Source organism: Lissotriton vulgaris, chromosome 12, assembly GCF_964263255.1.
Source record: "Lissotriton vulgaris chromosome 12, aLisVul1.2, whole genome shotgun sequence".
NCBI classification, from domain to species: Eukaryota; Metazoa; Chordata; class Amphibia; order Caudata; family Salamandridae; genus Lissotriton; species Lissotriton vulgaris.
Genome location: NC_141700.1, coordinates 490,218,227 through 490,232,735, shown reverse-complemented (window position 1 = coordinate 490,232,735; position 14,509 = coordinate 490,218,227). Strand labels below are relative to the sequence as shown.

At 47.0% G+C, this 14,509-nt stretch overlaps 1 protein-coding gene across 1 annotated transcript in view; it reads right to left on the bottom strand.

The window, feature by feature from the left end:
* The window catches only part of RFWD3 (ring finger and WD repeat domain 3), a 328,893-nt gene that overhangs the window by 251,646 nt on the left and 62,738 nt on the right, over positions 1-14,509 (bottom strand). The window contains exons 4-5 of the mRNA XM_086945238.1: positions 11,195-11,292; positions 2,983-3,183 (exon numbers count right to left, since the gene is read on the bottom strand). Of these exons, the coding sequence (XP_086801364.1) occupies positions 2,983-3,183; positions 11,195-11,292 (299 nt within the window). The remainder of the gene's footprint in view (positions 1-2,982; positions 3,184-11,194; positions 11,293-14,509) is intronic.

Below are 14,509 nucleotides of genomic sequence, written 5' to 3'. Positions count from 1 at the left end.
TTAGGGGCGGGAGAGCGGATCCCTTTGAAGCACGGCCTCGCGGCCGTGAAAGAAGTGTGAGACAGCAGGGATGTTAATTAGGGGGGGGGAGAAGTGAGGCCGAGCGCGCTGGGGAAGCAACAGATGGCTTTGATGTGGACGCACTGCGCACGCTGGGGAAGCCTGTGGGAGGGAGGCTGATGGCTTTGATGTGGGGAAATGCCCGTGCTTGTTTTAACATGACTGTTTAAAATCCGCCCGATGGTTTGAGAACTTTTTTGCCTCCTATAATTCTCGACTATCTATTCCTTGCGGAATGGGATAGGCGAGACCTAAAGAACTCAAACACCAACTAGACAACCACATTTCCTTTGAGGTGAAGTAGACAATATATTTGTTGAGTGTTTTTCAATGATTAAACTGGTGTACATCATATTATGCATCTGCACGTCATTTTCTATGGGCTAATATGTTCTTTCTCATTGATGGGTGTTGCTTATTTCTTTGCATTTATGATTACTATTGCATAAAATGCTTTATATTCATTATGGGCTTGGATAGTATACTTTTAGTTCGTTATTCATTTACTTGTATGTTTAATAGAGTTCTAATGCACAGGGAGAGAGAAACAGAGAGCAAGACTGTCTCACATGTGGAAATAGTGCTCATAAGCTTGCTCACATGTTAAATCCCTAATGGCAATGTTATTTTTATCACAATGTACTTGGGAACATGTATAAAAGCAGTTTATTTGCAGCCCTTTTCGGGGAGAGGATACGTTGGCTCCAAGAGATCTTGTCTACTGCCCAGGCTAAAAGCGTTTTTCATTGTGGACCCTAGGTTCTCAGAAAAGTAAAACTCCTTACAGGAAGTTCCCTGTTGCTTGTACTCCGGTACAAGACTGCCTAATGCTGCGCACGCTTCCTGATGGCAAAACTTTCAGTGCTTGTTAGGTTTAGCAAAGATAAAGAAATAGATAAAGAAATAAATTAATGTAATTTGCTAGGTTATCTGTGATCAAAATATTTACTCTATGAATATTCAAAATTGCTATACAGGTTTCAACATCTATAATAATTCTACATGTGATTTACATTACATTAGCTCCAAAAGAAGCCTTGTTGCAAAATGTTTCATATTTCTTGTGTGTGCTACATTGAGAAAAGGGAAAAGATAGCTTACCTAAAACCCGGTCTCTCTGACAGGTATTAAATTATTGGTACATGCCAACCGTTCTCTCTGGGCAAGTAGGAGGGAAGATGGACACCAACTGACCGTTCTCATTACTCAAGCTGGTAAACTGGTATACCTGTGCTTGTCTGAGGGCCAAGGGAGATCTACCAGATGTGGTCAGGATTGATCCAGACAGGCAACACGTCACTAATTCGCAAATTCATAATAAACTGACCACCAAAGGAGCCACACACACATACACGAGTAGTACCAAAAAGCAGACATCGGTTTATGTTGATAAACCCTCCCTTAGAACAAACTTAACCTTTTAAAAGGATTCCCCATTATCTATTTGAGCTTGGAATCTGTAGGAAAGTGCACCTTTCTGACAGTCACCCCTATTTTGTGCCTGGTATTTGATGCAAATTTGACTGAAGTGCACTGGGTTCCTGCTAACCAGGTCCCCAGTGTCAGTGTTCTTTCGCAAAAACAAGGTAACTGTGCAACTGTTCCACAAATGACAAGGCCTTTTGCGTCCAAAGTCACTAGTAAATGGCATCCCTTGCACCCTAAAGAGGGTCTCTAAGGGCTGCAGAATGTACTGACCACTGTAGGAAGCTGGCACTGTATGAGATATATAAAGAAACTGATATTCCGTTTAAAGAGTCCAGGGCTTTCCTCATGAGTGGAGCGGGTCTTGCTATGCAATCCGAAAGTGCTCTATCAGAGAGTAGTATGGCAACCATGTTGAAATGGGAATCATATTTTGACATCGATGACAACAAGCAGGCATAATCTGTTGGCTTCTTAAAGGAGCAGTACATATATTTAAATCCTGTGTACATGGGCGCAAACAGGCTGTTTTTCTTCATGCTTTTCACTCCCAAACAGGACCTTAAATGGCTTTTCCTAGATTGTAGCCCACAGTTTCCAAGTAGGAATGTTGCTCAACATGACTTTTATATATTATTGAGGGATAGAAAAAAATCTCAATCAATAGAGCATGTCAGGATACAGAGTGCCACATTTGGATAACGACAGCTTGTGCTTTTAAAACATTGCATACTATAGTTCTGTAAAAAGTTTTCTAGGGTCCCTTTCTGTAGCCAACTATCAGTGACGATCCAAAGATGAAGAATTACATTTGCAGCTCTACAGGCAACCAGTAACATTGCAATGCAATGCAATGGACAACAACAAAATGTATAGCTCTACAATCACTATGCAACACTAGGGAACATTTTAGAACCTGGATATAGTTTTGGTTCAGGAACATGAGGTTTGAAAACAGCCTTTGGGAAGGATATCACAAGAGGGTATAAATGTTCACAAAGTGAAGAAAGATTTAGGATTTCAAATGTAGGCTGCATGTCACTTTCAGCTTATATTTCCCTTTGAAAATATGTTCACTGAACAATGGGATCTTGGCATGTCCTATGTGTGTTTGTGTTACTGCATTCATTTTGAAATCTGAGAACTTCAGTCAATGTACAAGAATAGGATTTTAAAATTAGATGCTAACTGATGTCTTATTTACCCCATATTCAACAGAGAAAAACAATTTTGCCTGAAAGAATTCTTGTTCAAAATCAACAATCAGATTTCCATTTCACCAGTGAAAAATGTGAAGCTACTAGCTGAAGTAAAACTGAAAGGAAAAAATAACCCAAGAACACTCATAAGATTGGAGAGGAGGTATGCTGAAGGAGAATGGAAAGATATTGGCGTAAAAGGTGAAGTTAGGTAAAACAGGAAAGGGGCTAAAGAAACATTAGACAAAAAAGGAAAATACATTTAATATGATTTAGGATGCAGGACGTCCCTGCTTACCTGCGGACACTTTCCTGCTTGTCCCCGTAACCACCTATCAATACAGGTGAAGCCAAAAAGGTGCCCACAGCGCAGGGCTGAGAGACGGTGCTGCCCTGCATTTGTCCAGCTCTCAAAGCAAATAGCACAGGTATCTCCTTCATCCTCATCTGCAACTGGGGTTACGGTAGGGATGGGGTCCACCCGCTTCAGGGGAGTCCGCTAAATGATAAAGAAAAGAATTCAAAATGTTTAGGAATGGCACCTTGTCCATGACTGAATTAAAAAATAGAAGGCAAACAGCAGAAGATACCTCTGGTTAGCCCACAGCATTGTGCAAAGCTAGACATGTAAACATCCTATAAAACAAATGTCACTACTTGACAGCAAGTATTGTGCTGGGAAAGTTTTGGACCCGAGCCAGGAGTCCTCCATCCTGATGGTGCCAACCAGCTACAAATATCGCAGCTCGCGGCCAGTTTATGTCCTGGGGTTGCTAGCCCGCCTCTCACATCACATCACTCTCTCCCCTCAGGACGTCTTCCATCTCGTTGATGGCGAGCATTCTGTGGATCACTGCATGCAACCTGGCTTCGGACTAGCCCGGCAACCTAATTTTGAGCCTTATGGTGACCTCTCTCATCTTGAACATCACAGACATCTTATCGGTGGAGATGGTTTGGTAAGCGACAGCCATTTTGATCTCCATCTACTGTCCCTTTCTGCAGCCTGGTCTCTCATACTCGATGAGGGTTGCCTGCCCTTGATGCTGCGCTGCCTTGATCCCGACCTGTTCAAGGCTCTACCAACATGACCTGATTAGGGCCCTGATATTCTCCTTTTTAATTGCAGGTTTTGCAGGACTCTTTTTGAATTAATGCCTTCTTCAGCCTCTTTCCCTTTCCCCCTCCAACCCTTTGTACACCGTTTTCCTGCTTTTATTTTTACCACTGCATTTTATATTGTCCTTTATATATTAACCATCGCTGGCTAATCATTTTCTGTTTTCTTGTGTTCCACCCTTTCCTATTTATTTTTTCTATGCATATGTAACTATTGCAACTTTTTCCCACCTCTATGTAAAACGCTCCGGTACCCGATCTAGTCAGCGCTATATAAAACTCTGCAAATAAATAAATATCAAACAGACCATATTGGGCCACCAGCTTTTTTGACATTAAAACTAGCAGCCGTATTAATTATGTACTGCATACTGTTAAATCATCACAATTGGGTGGCAAGAGGGTAACAACCCTAGAAACCCTGGAAGAAAAGGCCCCAAACAAACCGCAAGTGTTATGGACCACAAGTGGTAAGGCCCCCTTTCCAGAAAAAACTAATCAATATAATCGCAACGGTCTCAAAATAGCATCCCTATGTTCACAGCATCAATCACATGCAGTCAAGGTTTATTTAAACAAACCATGACCACCCAAACCCTGCAGCCCATGTTCTAGATGATGCAAAAACAACTCTTCTGACAGCATGTCCTATTCTCTTTTTCAACAGTCTAATCACCTCCTATACTCAGCGCTATTTTGAGGAGTCTCAACGTTTTGCCACACAAATCAAGGCCATTCACAAACACCTGAGGAGTGTAACAGAAGTTTAGGTTTACTGTGCTCACCCATATAGCACTTTTGCCTTACAAATATAGGGCTGGAGATGGTTGTGTGGGCCGTTCTGCAATACACAGTGCAGTGCAGTGCAAGGGTTCAAGTCTGTGAAAAGAGGCATTGTTTTGTGTGTGTATAGAGATGCACCCAACTTAAAATTAAGGAATGCCTGTGCCTGCACATTCGTGCCATATTAAATTCACAGGCAACAATGTCCTTGGTCAGACCCACTGTAAGCCACCTATGGAGGTCGTAATTAGTGTATTCACCAAGGGTTCCAGCTGGAGAAGACCCACTTCCAAAATGCAAATATCGCTCTCCTTCAATGAGCTGAAGAGTCAGGTCTTGAGGCCCTTCCTTAAATTGTGCAGGGTAGGGGAGAGTCTGATGTTGGCTGGGAGCTCATTCCAGGCACCTGCCGCGATGTGGGAGAAGGCTCTTCCCCCCCCCGCTCTGGTTCTGCGGATGCGTGGTGTTTCTGCTAGGACAGGGTCGACGGAGCAGAGGTTTCTTTTGGGTACTTGGAAGGATACTCTTAGTTGAGGTATTTGGGTCCAATGTTGTGGAGTGATTTGTAGGTGAGCACCCTCAAGGTTATTCACATCTCAACGTTGTGTCATGGGGTTCAGATGAGGAGTTGTGCCGCAGTGTTCTGGATGGTGTGGAATTTGTGAAGGAGGGGTTTGTTAATTCTGGCGTAGAGGGTGTTGCCGTAGTCCAGTCGGCTGGTTACGAGTGCGATGGTGAGGATTTTTCTGGCTTCCAGTTGGATCCACTTGAATGTATTGCGGAGGGAGTTTTAGGCAACTGCTGCTTATCCATGCTGCAACGTCCTTCATTCCTTCCTGGAAGTTGAGTCTGGCATCTTCAGGGTTCTTGGTGAAGGAGTGGATGAGCTGGGTGGCGTAGGATACTAAACTGAGCTCATGTTGTCGGACGATGGCGGCGAGGGGGGCCATGTAAATTTTGAAGAGCGTGGGGCTGAGCGATGATCCTTGGGGTACTCCACAGTTGATCTCTGTAGGTTCGGAGAGTAAAGGCGGGAGTATGATCCTTTGGGATCGGCCTGCGAGAAAGGAGCGGATCCAGTCTAGGGCGGTGCCATGTATGCCGGCATCGTGGGAGACCATGTTGAAGGCTGCGGAGAGGTCCAGCAGGATGAGGGCTGCCGTATGGCCCTGGTCGAGTAGCATGCAGATGTTGTCAGGGGCGGCGAGGAGGGCTGTCTCAGTGCTGTGGTTGCTGCGGATCCCGGACTAGGAGAGGTCAAGGGGGCATTCTCTTCGATGAAGGTGGTCAGCTGGGCATCGACGAATCGCTTGGTGACTTTGGCTGGAAAAGGAAAGATAGAGATGGGCCAGTAGTTGTTCAGGTCCGTCTGGTCACCAAAAGGTTTTTTTGAGCAGGGTCTTGTGCTGACATCCTGTCTGGGGCCATTCAGCCTTTGCCTGCTGTGTTGCTGACTAATCCCTTGGTGCCGGCTTGTCCCGGCAGAGTCTCCCTCCCGCCGCCTCAGCTCGTCATCTTGTGGCCGCCGAGTGGAGGGAGACTACAACTCCCAGGCTCCCCAGCGCCCCAAAACCGGAAGTGACTGACCTTGGATCGCTCCCGCAGGCGCTTCAAAATCTCCACAGCCCCTGCGTCGTGGGATCGCGGGCGGGTCTGCGCCGGGCTAAGCCCGGGCAAAGGGCGGGCCCTCTGTGGCCCTCAGAGGCCTGAGGGGACGGGACGGGCCACGCCTCTTGGTCTTTCAAGAGGAGGTAAAGCTACTGATTGACTTTTTGTACTGGACTGTAGTACTTGCTTAATAAACTTCAACAGTTGTATTACATCCAAGCCATACTATGACCCACAATGGGGTTGCCACTAAAATAGCCCTTGGTCGGATTCTTGCCCCAGGATGCAAGACAAGCACACAAATAGTACATTTTTACCTACGTGTTGAGATGTTGATAAAAATAATTCCGATCTGCTCATAGACAGCCCAACTAGTAATCAATCCTATCCACAAATAACCAGTACAGCGTGTAGCCTCTCATTGTTGGAGGAATTAAATGTTCTGTGTAAGACCAGGTATGCCCCAGCTGGAACCCTTTTCCATTTTTACAAAAGCCAATACCCAAAGTATAGTAGCCGTTCGGGCTACATCTGCCAAAAGGAAGCATGACGGGGATAAATATAATGGGAGCCAACCTAAATTACAAAAACTACAAAATGGGTCCCCAAGTTAAACTTTGCCCCCTACCAATTACCCCCCCAACTCCAGAGGCGGCTAAAAAATTACACAACCTAGCACCCTCTTCCCAGACGGCTTTGTCTATGATCGAACAATTGATCAAATCTACTATATACTCCCTGATTGACAAAATCAACACCTTGGGGGATAGACTAACAGGGATTGAGGAAACAATCAAATTAAAATTGTTACCTCCTACCCATGCTACAACATCGAATCATCCCATGTCAACTGCTCCTCCTAATGCGCTTAAACTAATCACACATAACAAAGTTGCTGAAACCCAAGTACTAGTTCCCACTTCTTTGCCCCCAAATGTTCCTAAAGCCCCTCTTAAATCCACTACAGCGCACAATATTGTTCCCAGAGTAGAGTGCAACAGGGCTTCTCGAATTCATCTACCTCCAGAGGCCGCTCCATTCGTGTGAGTCCCGCAACTCAAACAGGGAAAATCAGAGAGACAACATGACTTGTTAAATAAGGTCAAGTTTTGGCTATCAAAAAATAGACCCCTGCCCCGTGATCTTGACGGCAGGATTATTAGCGTGAGAAGAGTGGGCTGGCTAGGTTCCCTCCCAAAAGACATCACTGGTGACTTGGTACTAATAAGATTTAGGAGTAGACATATTGTTCCATACCTCCAAACTTGGCCACCCAAAGAAGGTGATGGCCCCATATCTACCTGGGATCTACACGACTTCTACCCAAACACCTCCTATATTTCTGCTCCCAGACCAACGGCTGAGGATAACACCAGGCTGGGTAGAGGAGTTTGCTTACCGTATTGCTGTAGTATCCCGCGTTTAACAGATTAGATTTATCGTATAATAGTCTTAAGTACTGCAACCCCTATCAACCTTCCTTCTGATGTAATGGAAGACCTGTTAACACGAATCCTGTAAAGTATGTTATTACCAAGATAGTTATATTTATAGGGTGTGCAAATGTTTTTAACTTTTAATTTGTAGATAATTTCCGCTTTTATATGTATGTTCTTTTTAATCATGATTGTATTTTTAACTGTACGCTTTTATGATTTTAAACAAAAATCGAATAAAGCAATCTGAATCTGAGCTGGGTCTTGACCGTCTGGAAAGATGCCGGATTCGAAGGAGGCCTTGATGGTGAGGCACAGTTGCGTTGCTATGGTGGCGGCAGCTCTGTGGTAATTGTGCAGCGGGCAGGGGTCCATGGGCCTCCTGAGTGAGTGCTCTTCAGGGATATGGTGGTGTCTTCCTTGGTGGCTGGTGTCCAGGTGGTGATGTTGGGATGGCTATGGTCGGTGGGGGTGGTTTCAGGAGTCTGTTTGCTGAAGTTGTCGTAGAGGGTCTTGATTTTCAGGTGGAATTAGGAGCCGAGTTTGTTGCAGAGGTCCTTGAATGGAGTGACGTCTGTGGCTTGGCTAGGGGGTCAGGTGAACTGCTGTATGACGTTGAAGAGTTTCTTTGCGTTACTGGCGTTGGCGTGGATTTTGTTCTGGATGAAGATCTTAGCGGTTCCTATGCGTTGGTGGTATCCAGCATGGCGTTATTGTAGGTGTTCAGGTCTCAGTTGGTTTTGCCGTTTCTCTAGCGTTTCTCTAGACGTCTGCAGGTGCATCTGGTTTCTTGGAGGTCAGTGGTGAACCAGGTGGCCTTCCGGGGGCGGTGTCTGTCTAGGGGGCGGTGTCTGTACGGGTGGCGGAGGCATGTAAGCTTATCTGCGCAGCTGGTGATCCAGCGGTGTAGTTCTTTGGCTGAGGAGTTGGCTTCAGTCATGGCGGTAAGAGGGTCGTGGAGAGGGTGGAGCGGAGGTGCTCCTCGGTTACATTACTCCAGTTCCTATGTGGCTGGCTTATGGGCGGTGGTGGTATTGAAGGAGAAATGTATGCAGAGATGGTCTGTTCAGAGGGGCTGCGAGGTGTGGCTGAAATGGATGTTGGACCCTACTGCAAAGATGGGTTTGAGGATGTGTCCAGCCTTGTGGGTGGGGGTGGTGGCGAGCTGCTTCAGTCCAAGGTTGGCGAGGTTGTCCAAAAGGGTAGTGGAGTCTGGGTTGCTATGGTTGTCGAGGTAGAAGTTAAGGTCTCCAATGAGTGTATAGTCTGTGGAGGTGATGGGGTACGATGGTGTCGGCCTTGGAGGTGGCGAAAGAGGCATGGACCCTGGAGGTCTGTAGGTAATAGTGCAATGTAGCGTGGTTCTGGGGCTGGTCTGGATCTGGAAGTGGAGGTGCTCAGTGTTGGGAGTGGGGGGGGAGGGGCTGGTGCTGGAGAGTCGGGCACTTGTGTGTGATGGCAAGTCCTCCTACTGGGTGGTGTAGGAGGTCATTCCTCTGGATCTTGTATCCGTCTGGGATGGCAACGGCGATGTTGAGGGCCAGAGGTAGAGTTGGTCCAGGTTTCTGTGAAGAAAGCGACTTCTGGTGAGAGGGTGTCAAGCAAGTCCCAGATCTCTACAGCGTGTCAGTGCAGGGAGCGAACGTTGAGGAGGATGCATTTCAGGGTAGGTCGTGGATCCAGGGTCCCTGACATTGGTAGCAGTCGGGCGAAGACTGGTCTGCCTGTGGTGCAACAGCACAGCGGCCGCCATTAGGTAAGGAAGGGGCTCCCAGCTGGGAATCGGCGGAGGGAGGGGCTGCAGCGGCAGGAGGGCAGAGAAGTGAAAAAAAAACAAGCACGGCAGAATAAACGGGGGGAAGTGGATAACAGGCTGAAAAGAGAAAAAGTGAAAAAAGGCAGAATACAAGGGGGAAAACTAGATAACAGGCACAGTTCAGACAGTCAAAGAGCACAGCACAGTACAGTGGATTACAGCAGTGTAAGGCAGGGAGAACCTGAGCAGCAAACATGGGTCACACACAGGGCCTCAAACTCCTGTCGGGAACGGAGTGTGGCACCGCAGGCAGCAGCACTTAACAGCGGAGCTGGAGAGAGAGAGCAGGTCCCTGACCAGGAGGGTAATGGCAAAGTACAAAATACAAAGAACAGTGTACAGTTATTGAAATAAAAGGCATCATACAAACAATTGTCAATACCTTGCATTTTAAGAAACACCATGAAAATAAATCGTTACTGTGCAGCTTTTTTGGCGCACATTATCAGGTGGTCCTACAGCACCACGTCTGGAAGAGTCCAGGTTGTATTTCTTGAAATGTCTGTTTCACTCTAAGAATGGGATGGGCAGCTCCCATGTGAAGCACGGTCAAAACTGATTTTCATTCAGAAGGCGTAGCCTGGCCCTGCCTACCTGTTTTTTTTTTTTACCATGCCCGGCCCTTTCAGACCACAGCTCCACTGTTGCTCAGGACTGAGGAAGTCATCCTCATTCCCCCCACCTGACTAAAACCCATCGCTGCTGAGTCAACCAAACATCTGCCCACTACATTGCAGTGGCTACCACCCCTCCCCCTGAACAATAGATTGCAAGACAGGACAGACCAAGCAGAACTGGAGGGAGAGGGGGGCGGGAGAGACTAAGTACAATCTACAAAGAATATATAAACTTCTCAATCAAATCTGCACTACTTCAGCATCCACCTCGAGCACTTAGCTTTTAAGTTTAGGGCTTCAAGCAACACAACCCCGGCTAAAGCTCTAATTTACTGACCTTCTGGATCAAGATCAAACTTTAGAACCACCATCAATGACTTAATTGCTCCACTGCATGAAGCCACTAGGGGTGGTAGCCCCAAAGGCAAGATTCAAAGGGGAAGCTACCTTTGATGGGAAAATGGTGATAACAATCCAGAGGGGCAGCCTTTTGTTACTGTAGACGAGCTGGAGACAGGGCAAGAGAGAGAAACCTGCCCTCAAATAGGTTTTCCCGTGGGAGTGTAGCCCTCAGGTAGTCACACCTCTGGGGTGGGCTACCAAGCTCCTCTCAGTCGAGGAAAAGTTCAGACAGCTTGGGCCAGATGTATAAGTTTTTTTTGCAGTCGCAAAGGGAAATCGGCCCGTTTGCGACACAAAAAAGGATCTAGGAATGTACAAATGCTATTTTGCGAGTCTGTGACTCGCAAAATAGTGTTTGCGGCTCACTATTAAGAAGGGGCGTCCTTTCCTAATAGCGAGTCACAATGGAATGTATTGTTTTGCGGCCGCATACATATCCCTAATCTATGCCAATAAAAATTAATCTAAGGTGGTGTCTGTTTCAGTCAGCTTCAAGTTGACAGAGGGATGACAAATCATTTCAATCATGTCTTAAGCTACTAAAATGTTTGAGAACAACAATTCATACTTGTCCAGGCTCAACACTAGAAGGTAAGAATGTATACAACTTTAAAATCAACTAAAGATATAAGTTACAAACTAATTTTCTCACATTGTTTTAACAGAAACATCGAGGAAATGCCACAATAACCTCCTCACCAATAGAGGACACTGAAATTAAGACATTACCTGCTTCTGCTGGACATGCAGAGGTGGGCTGCTGGTGTCAGGCTGAACAGAAGAGGAAGTTGAAGCTTGGAGCGGATCAGTCTGCACCTCCACTAAAGCTATTAAAAAGGAACAACACAGGATTTCTAATAGAAGCATACAGAAATAGGTAGCTCAACAATAACTTCAAATGGACCATGCTAAGAATAAGCTACTTTCAAATCTTGCTGCGCATGTCCAAGAAAATTTCTCTAGAAAGTACAGCACTTCCAGTTTTACTTTATGCTAGGACTTCCATTGTAGGGAGATTTCTCATCAACAGCTCTACCTCTCAGGAAAGCAATAAACAAAAAAGTGTCATCCTATATAAATGATAACAGGATCAAAACCTTAATCCTACTGCAGGTCACTCAAAAAGGGTGAAAGGAAGAAACGTGCCCCCTTGCAAAATCAGGACCATCCAATGCCACATTTCTGTCAAAACATGATGATGCAGTTGGATTCCCCCCAAGCACTGAATAAAGATAAAGCTGCATAACACAGATCTGTTGATCGACACTAAAGCGAACCCTTGCATTGGAGCAGTAAGATCATGTACAGGTGCACACGGTAATGGGAATAGCAAAAACATCCACAGGGTGTGTGGGGGGGGGGTCTTAATTTCAGCTACTGTGTGTTTTTATGTGTTACTATTAAGACCAAAATTGGTTTCTGGGAAAAATTATCATCTAAAAAATGGCAAAATTCACTCATTTTCAACATCAATGCAATCACACATGACTAGTCAAAGTTCTTCACCCAGTTTCATTCTCATAACTAGACATGCTGGTATACATGTATATTACACAGACAGTGGCGCTCCAGATTACCGCACAAACGTCTATTTTGGAAGGCCAATGGCATTAAGAGGACATTCTAGCTCCTGGCCCCAGTCCACTTCCCAGTAACTAGCCCACTTCAATGGCCTTCATATATGTTTGGCACCAAGGTTCTCAAAGAATGTTGCTAAGATCCTGGGAGTCCTTTGGTATGTTCTTCAATGGATATACTATCAGGCTGAGATCAGCTGACCAAATCAGATGACCTCCTGTAGTAAGTATTGCACTTTGTAGCCAATCTCCGCTAACGTAGTGAGTAGGGCTGGTTGCCCAGCACTAGATCTGTATATGCAACATCAACCTGAATTGCAGGAATATGTAGGCTTCTGTTTGCATATACATTGTCCCAGATTAATTGATTTGATCTGATGCGACTTGGCTGCTCTGTGTACACTGGTCAACTATGTTGTGAACATTTACTGTTGCAAAGCGCTCGGACTCAGATGTACTGTATAGACTTCTCTTTGATGTAAACATTTACGGTTGTCGGGGCGCTGGGTGGCGCACGACCGCGATGGCTGTGCACCAGTAATGATCCAGCCAAACCAGGCGGAAAAATCTCCATAAACCCTATCCTACATCGCAAATGAGATCCTTTTAACACACCAAGGAGGAGCGGAAAGTCCAGTGAGTACAGCGATATGCGTATGAAGCTGTAACTGTGCCAGGAACAGCAAGAAAGAACCGTCGGGATATAGGACAGGTGGCCGCAATGAGAGACTGGAAGGCTGAGGTGGCGGCTGCAAACAGGAAAGGCCAGTGTGTACCGGGCCGCTGCCGCGCTAGGACAGAGCGCTTGAACATAATTGTGGAGGAAGCGGATCGCCCGTCGGAGGTCACGGGTGCGGGAGAGAAGAGGCAGAACACCCTGGCCGGCAGCCCGGAGAGAACCTGAAGCCGTGGTGAGCACGGCTAGGACAGCGACCTGCACCGAGAAGCCCTCCGCGCCCGTTGTGCAGCATCGTTGTCGGGCGCGGAGGTACGGCCCACCCGGGACCTGGCAGAAGTGGGGACAGTGCCTGGAACCCGGTGCACAGGTACACATTAAGGACTCTTGCGCTGGCGCCATAGACCATCCCGCAATGCCCCCCCCCCTTACGCGAGGAGCAGAGAGCCGCCATTTCGACTGAATGGCAGCATCACCAGGGAGCAGGGCCTGAGCTGGGGACGGGGCGCCCGCATAGTGGAACGGCTAAATGAGGTAGAGCGTTTGGGGAACAGCTAAATGAAGAGCGAGCTGTGCCGCTGAGGGCAGAGAAAAGCGGCAGAAGTGATATTGAGCACAGCGCAGACACTGCCACGTGTTCTTTATGCTTAGAACGCCACCATTTGAGAGAGCTTACCACGACTGCAACTACGAGCCAGCTAGACACGGCTTATAAAAGTGGCACAGGGCAGGAGGAGCGGGGTAAGAGAAAAGATCTCCTATATGACCAGACTATAACACGACATCTTCGCTGCAATACAATCTGGGTTGGCCACGGTGGTGGGGGTTAGCCGGCGAACTGGATAATCGGAGGGGGCGGATTGGTCTGCGGTCTTCCAACCCACCCAAGGCCTGAAATTCCCACTGACGACAAAGTAACTGCGTGGGACGTGTGACTAAGGCCGAGTGAAGATTGACATAGCACGGTACCTACCCTGTGGGTCTTACCAACCGACCACCATGGGTCGCAAGGACGCCAAACAAGCGAAACTAACGTTTGAATCCCGCAGAACACCTAGGGCCCAGTCGGCGGGCCAAGAGGACTCGCTGCCGCCGGAGAGGCCGGAGGAAGACTGGAAAACCCTTCTATTGGGAATGAAACAAAGCCTATCCTCTATAGATGCTAAGATTGATACCATGAATGCCAGGATGGATACTGTGGTGAATAAACTTGAACAGCACGACCAGAGGATTACGGAGGCTGAAAGCAGAGTATCGGAATTGGAGGACGGAGCAGTGTCAAATAGAGAACACGTACTTCAGATGGATAAACTACTCAAGATCGTTGCGGACAAAAATGAGGAACTAGAGACCCGCTCTAGGCGGAACAATGTACGAGTCCTTGGCCTTGCGGAGTCCACTAACACGGGCCAACTGGAAGACTTTATGGAGAAGCTGATTATAGATCTTTACGGAAGGGAAGCTTTTTCAGCGCACCTAATAGAGCGGGCCCATAGATCGCTAGCAGCACGCCCTCTGCCGGGGGCACCACCGAGGCCAATCATAATGTGTTTGCTTAATTACCGGGACAGAGATACGGTGCTGCGTTTGGCCCGGGAGAAGCAGAAAGTTTGCTACGAGAACACCATCTTGACCTTTTTTCCCCGACTTTACGCAGGCCGTCCAAGAGGCCCGGCGAAGGTTCGCTGCTGTAAAAAAAGAAGCTCCAGACTCAGGCCATACCATATGCCATGATGTATCCAGCAAAACTAAAGATCACACACCTCGGAAAGCAACACTTCTTCACGTCAC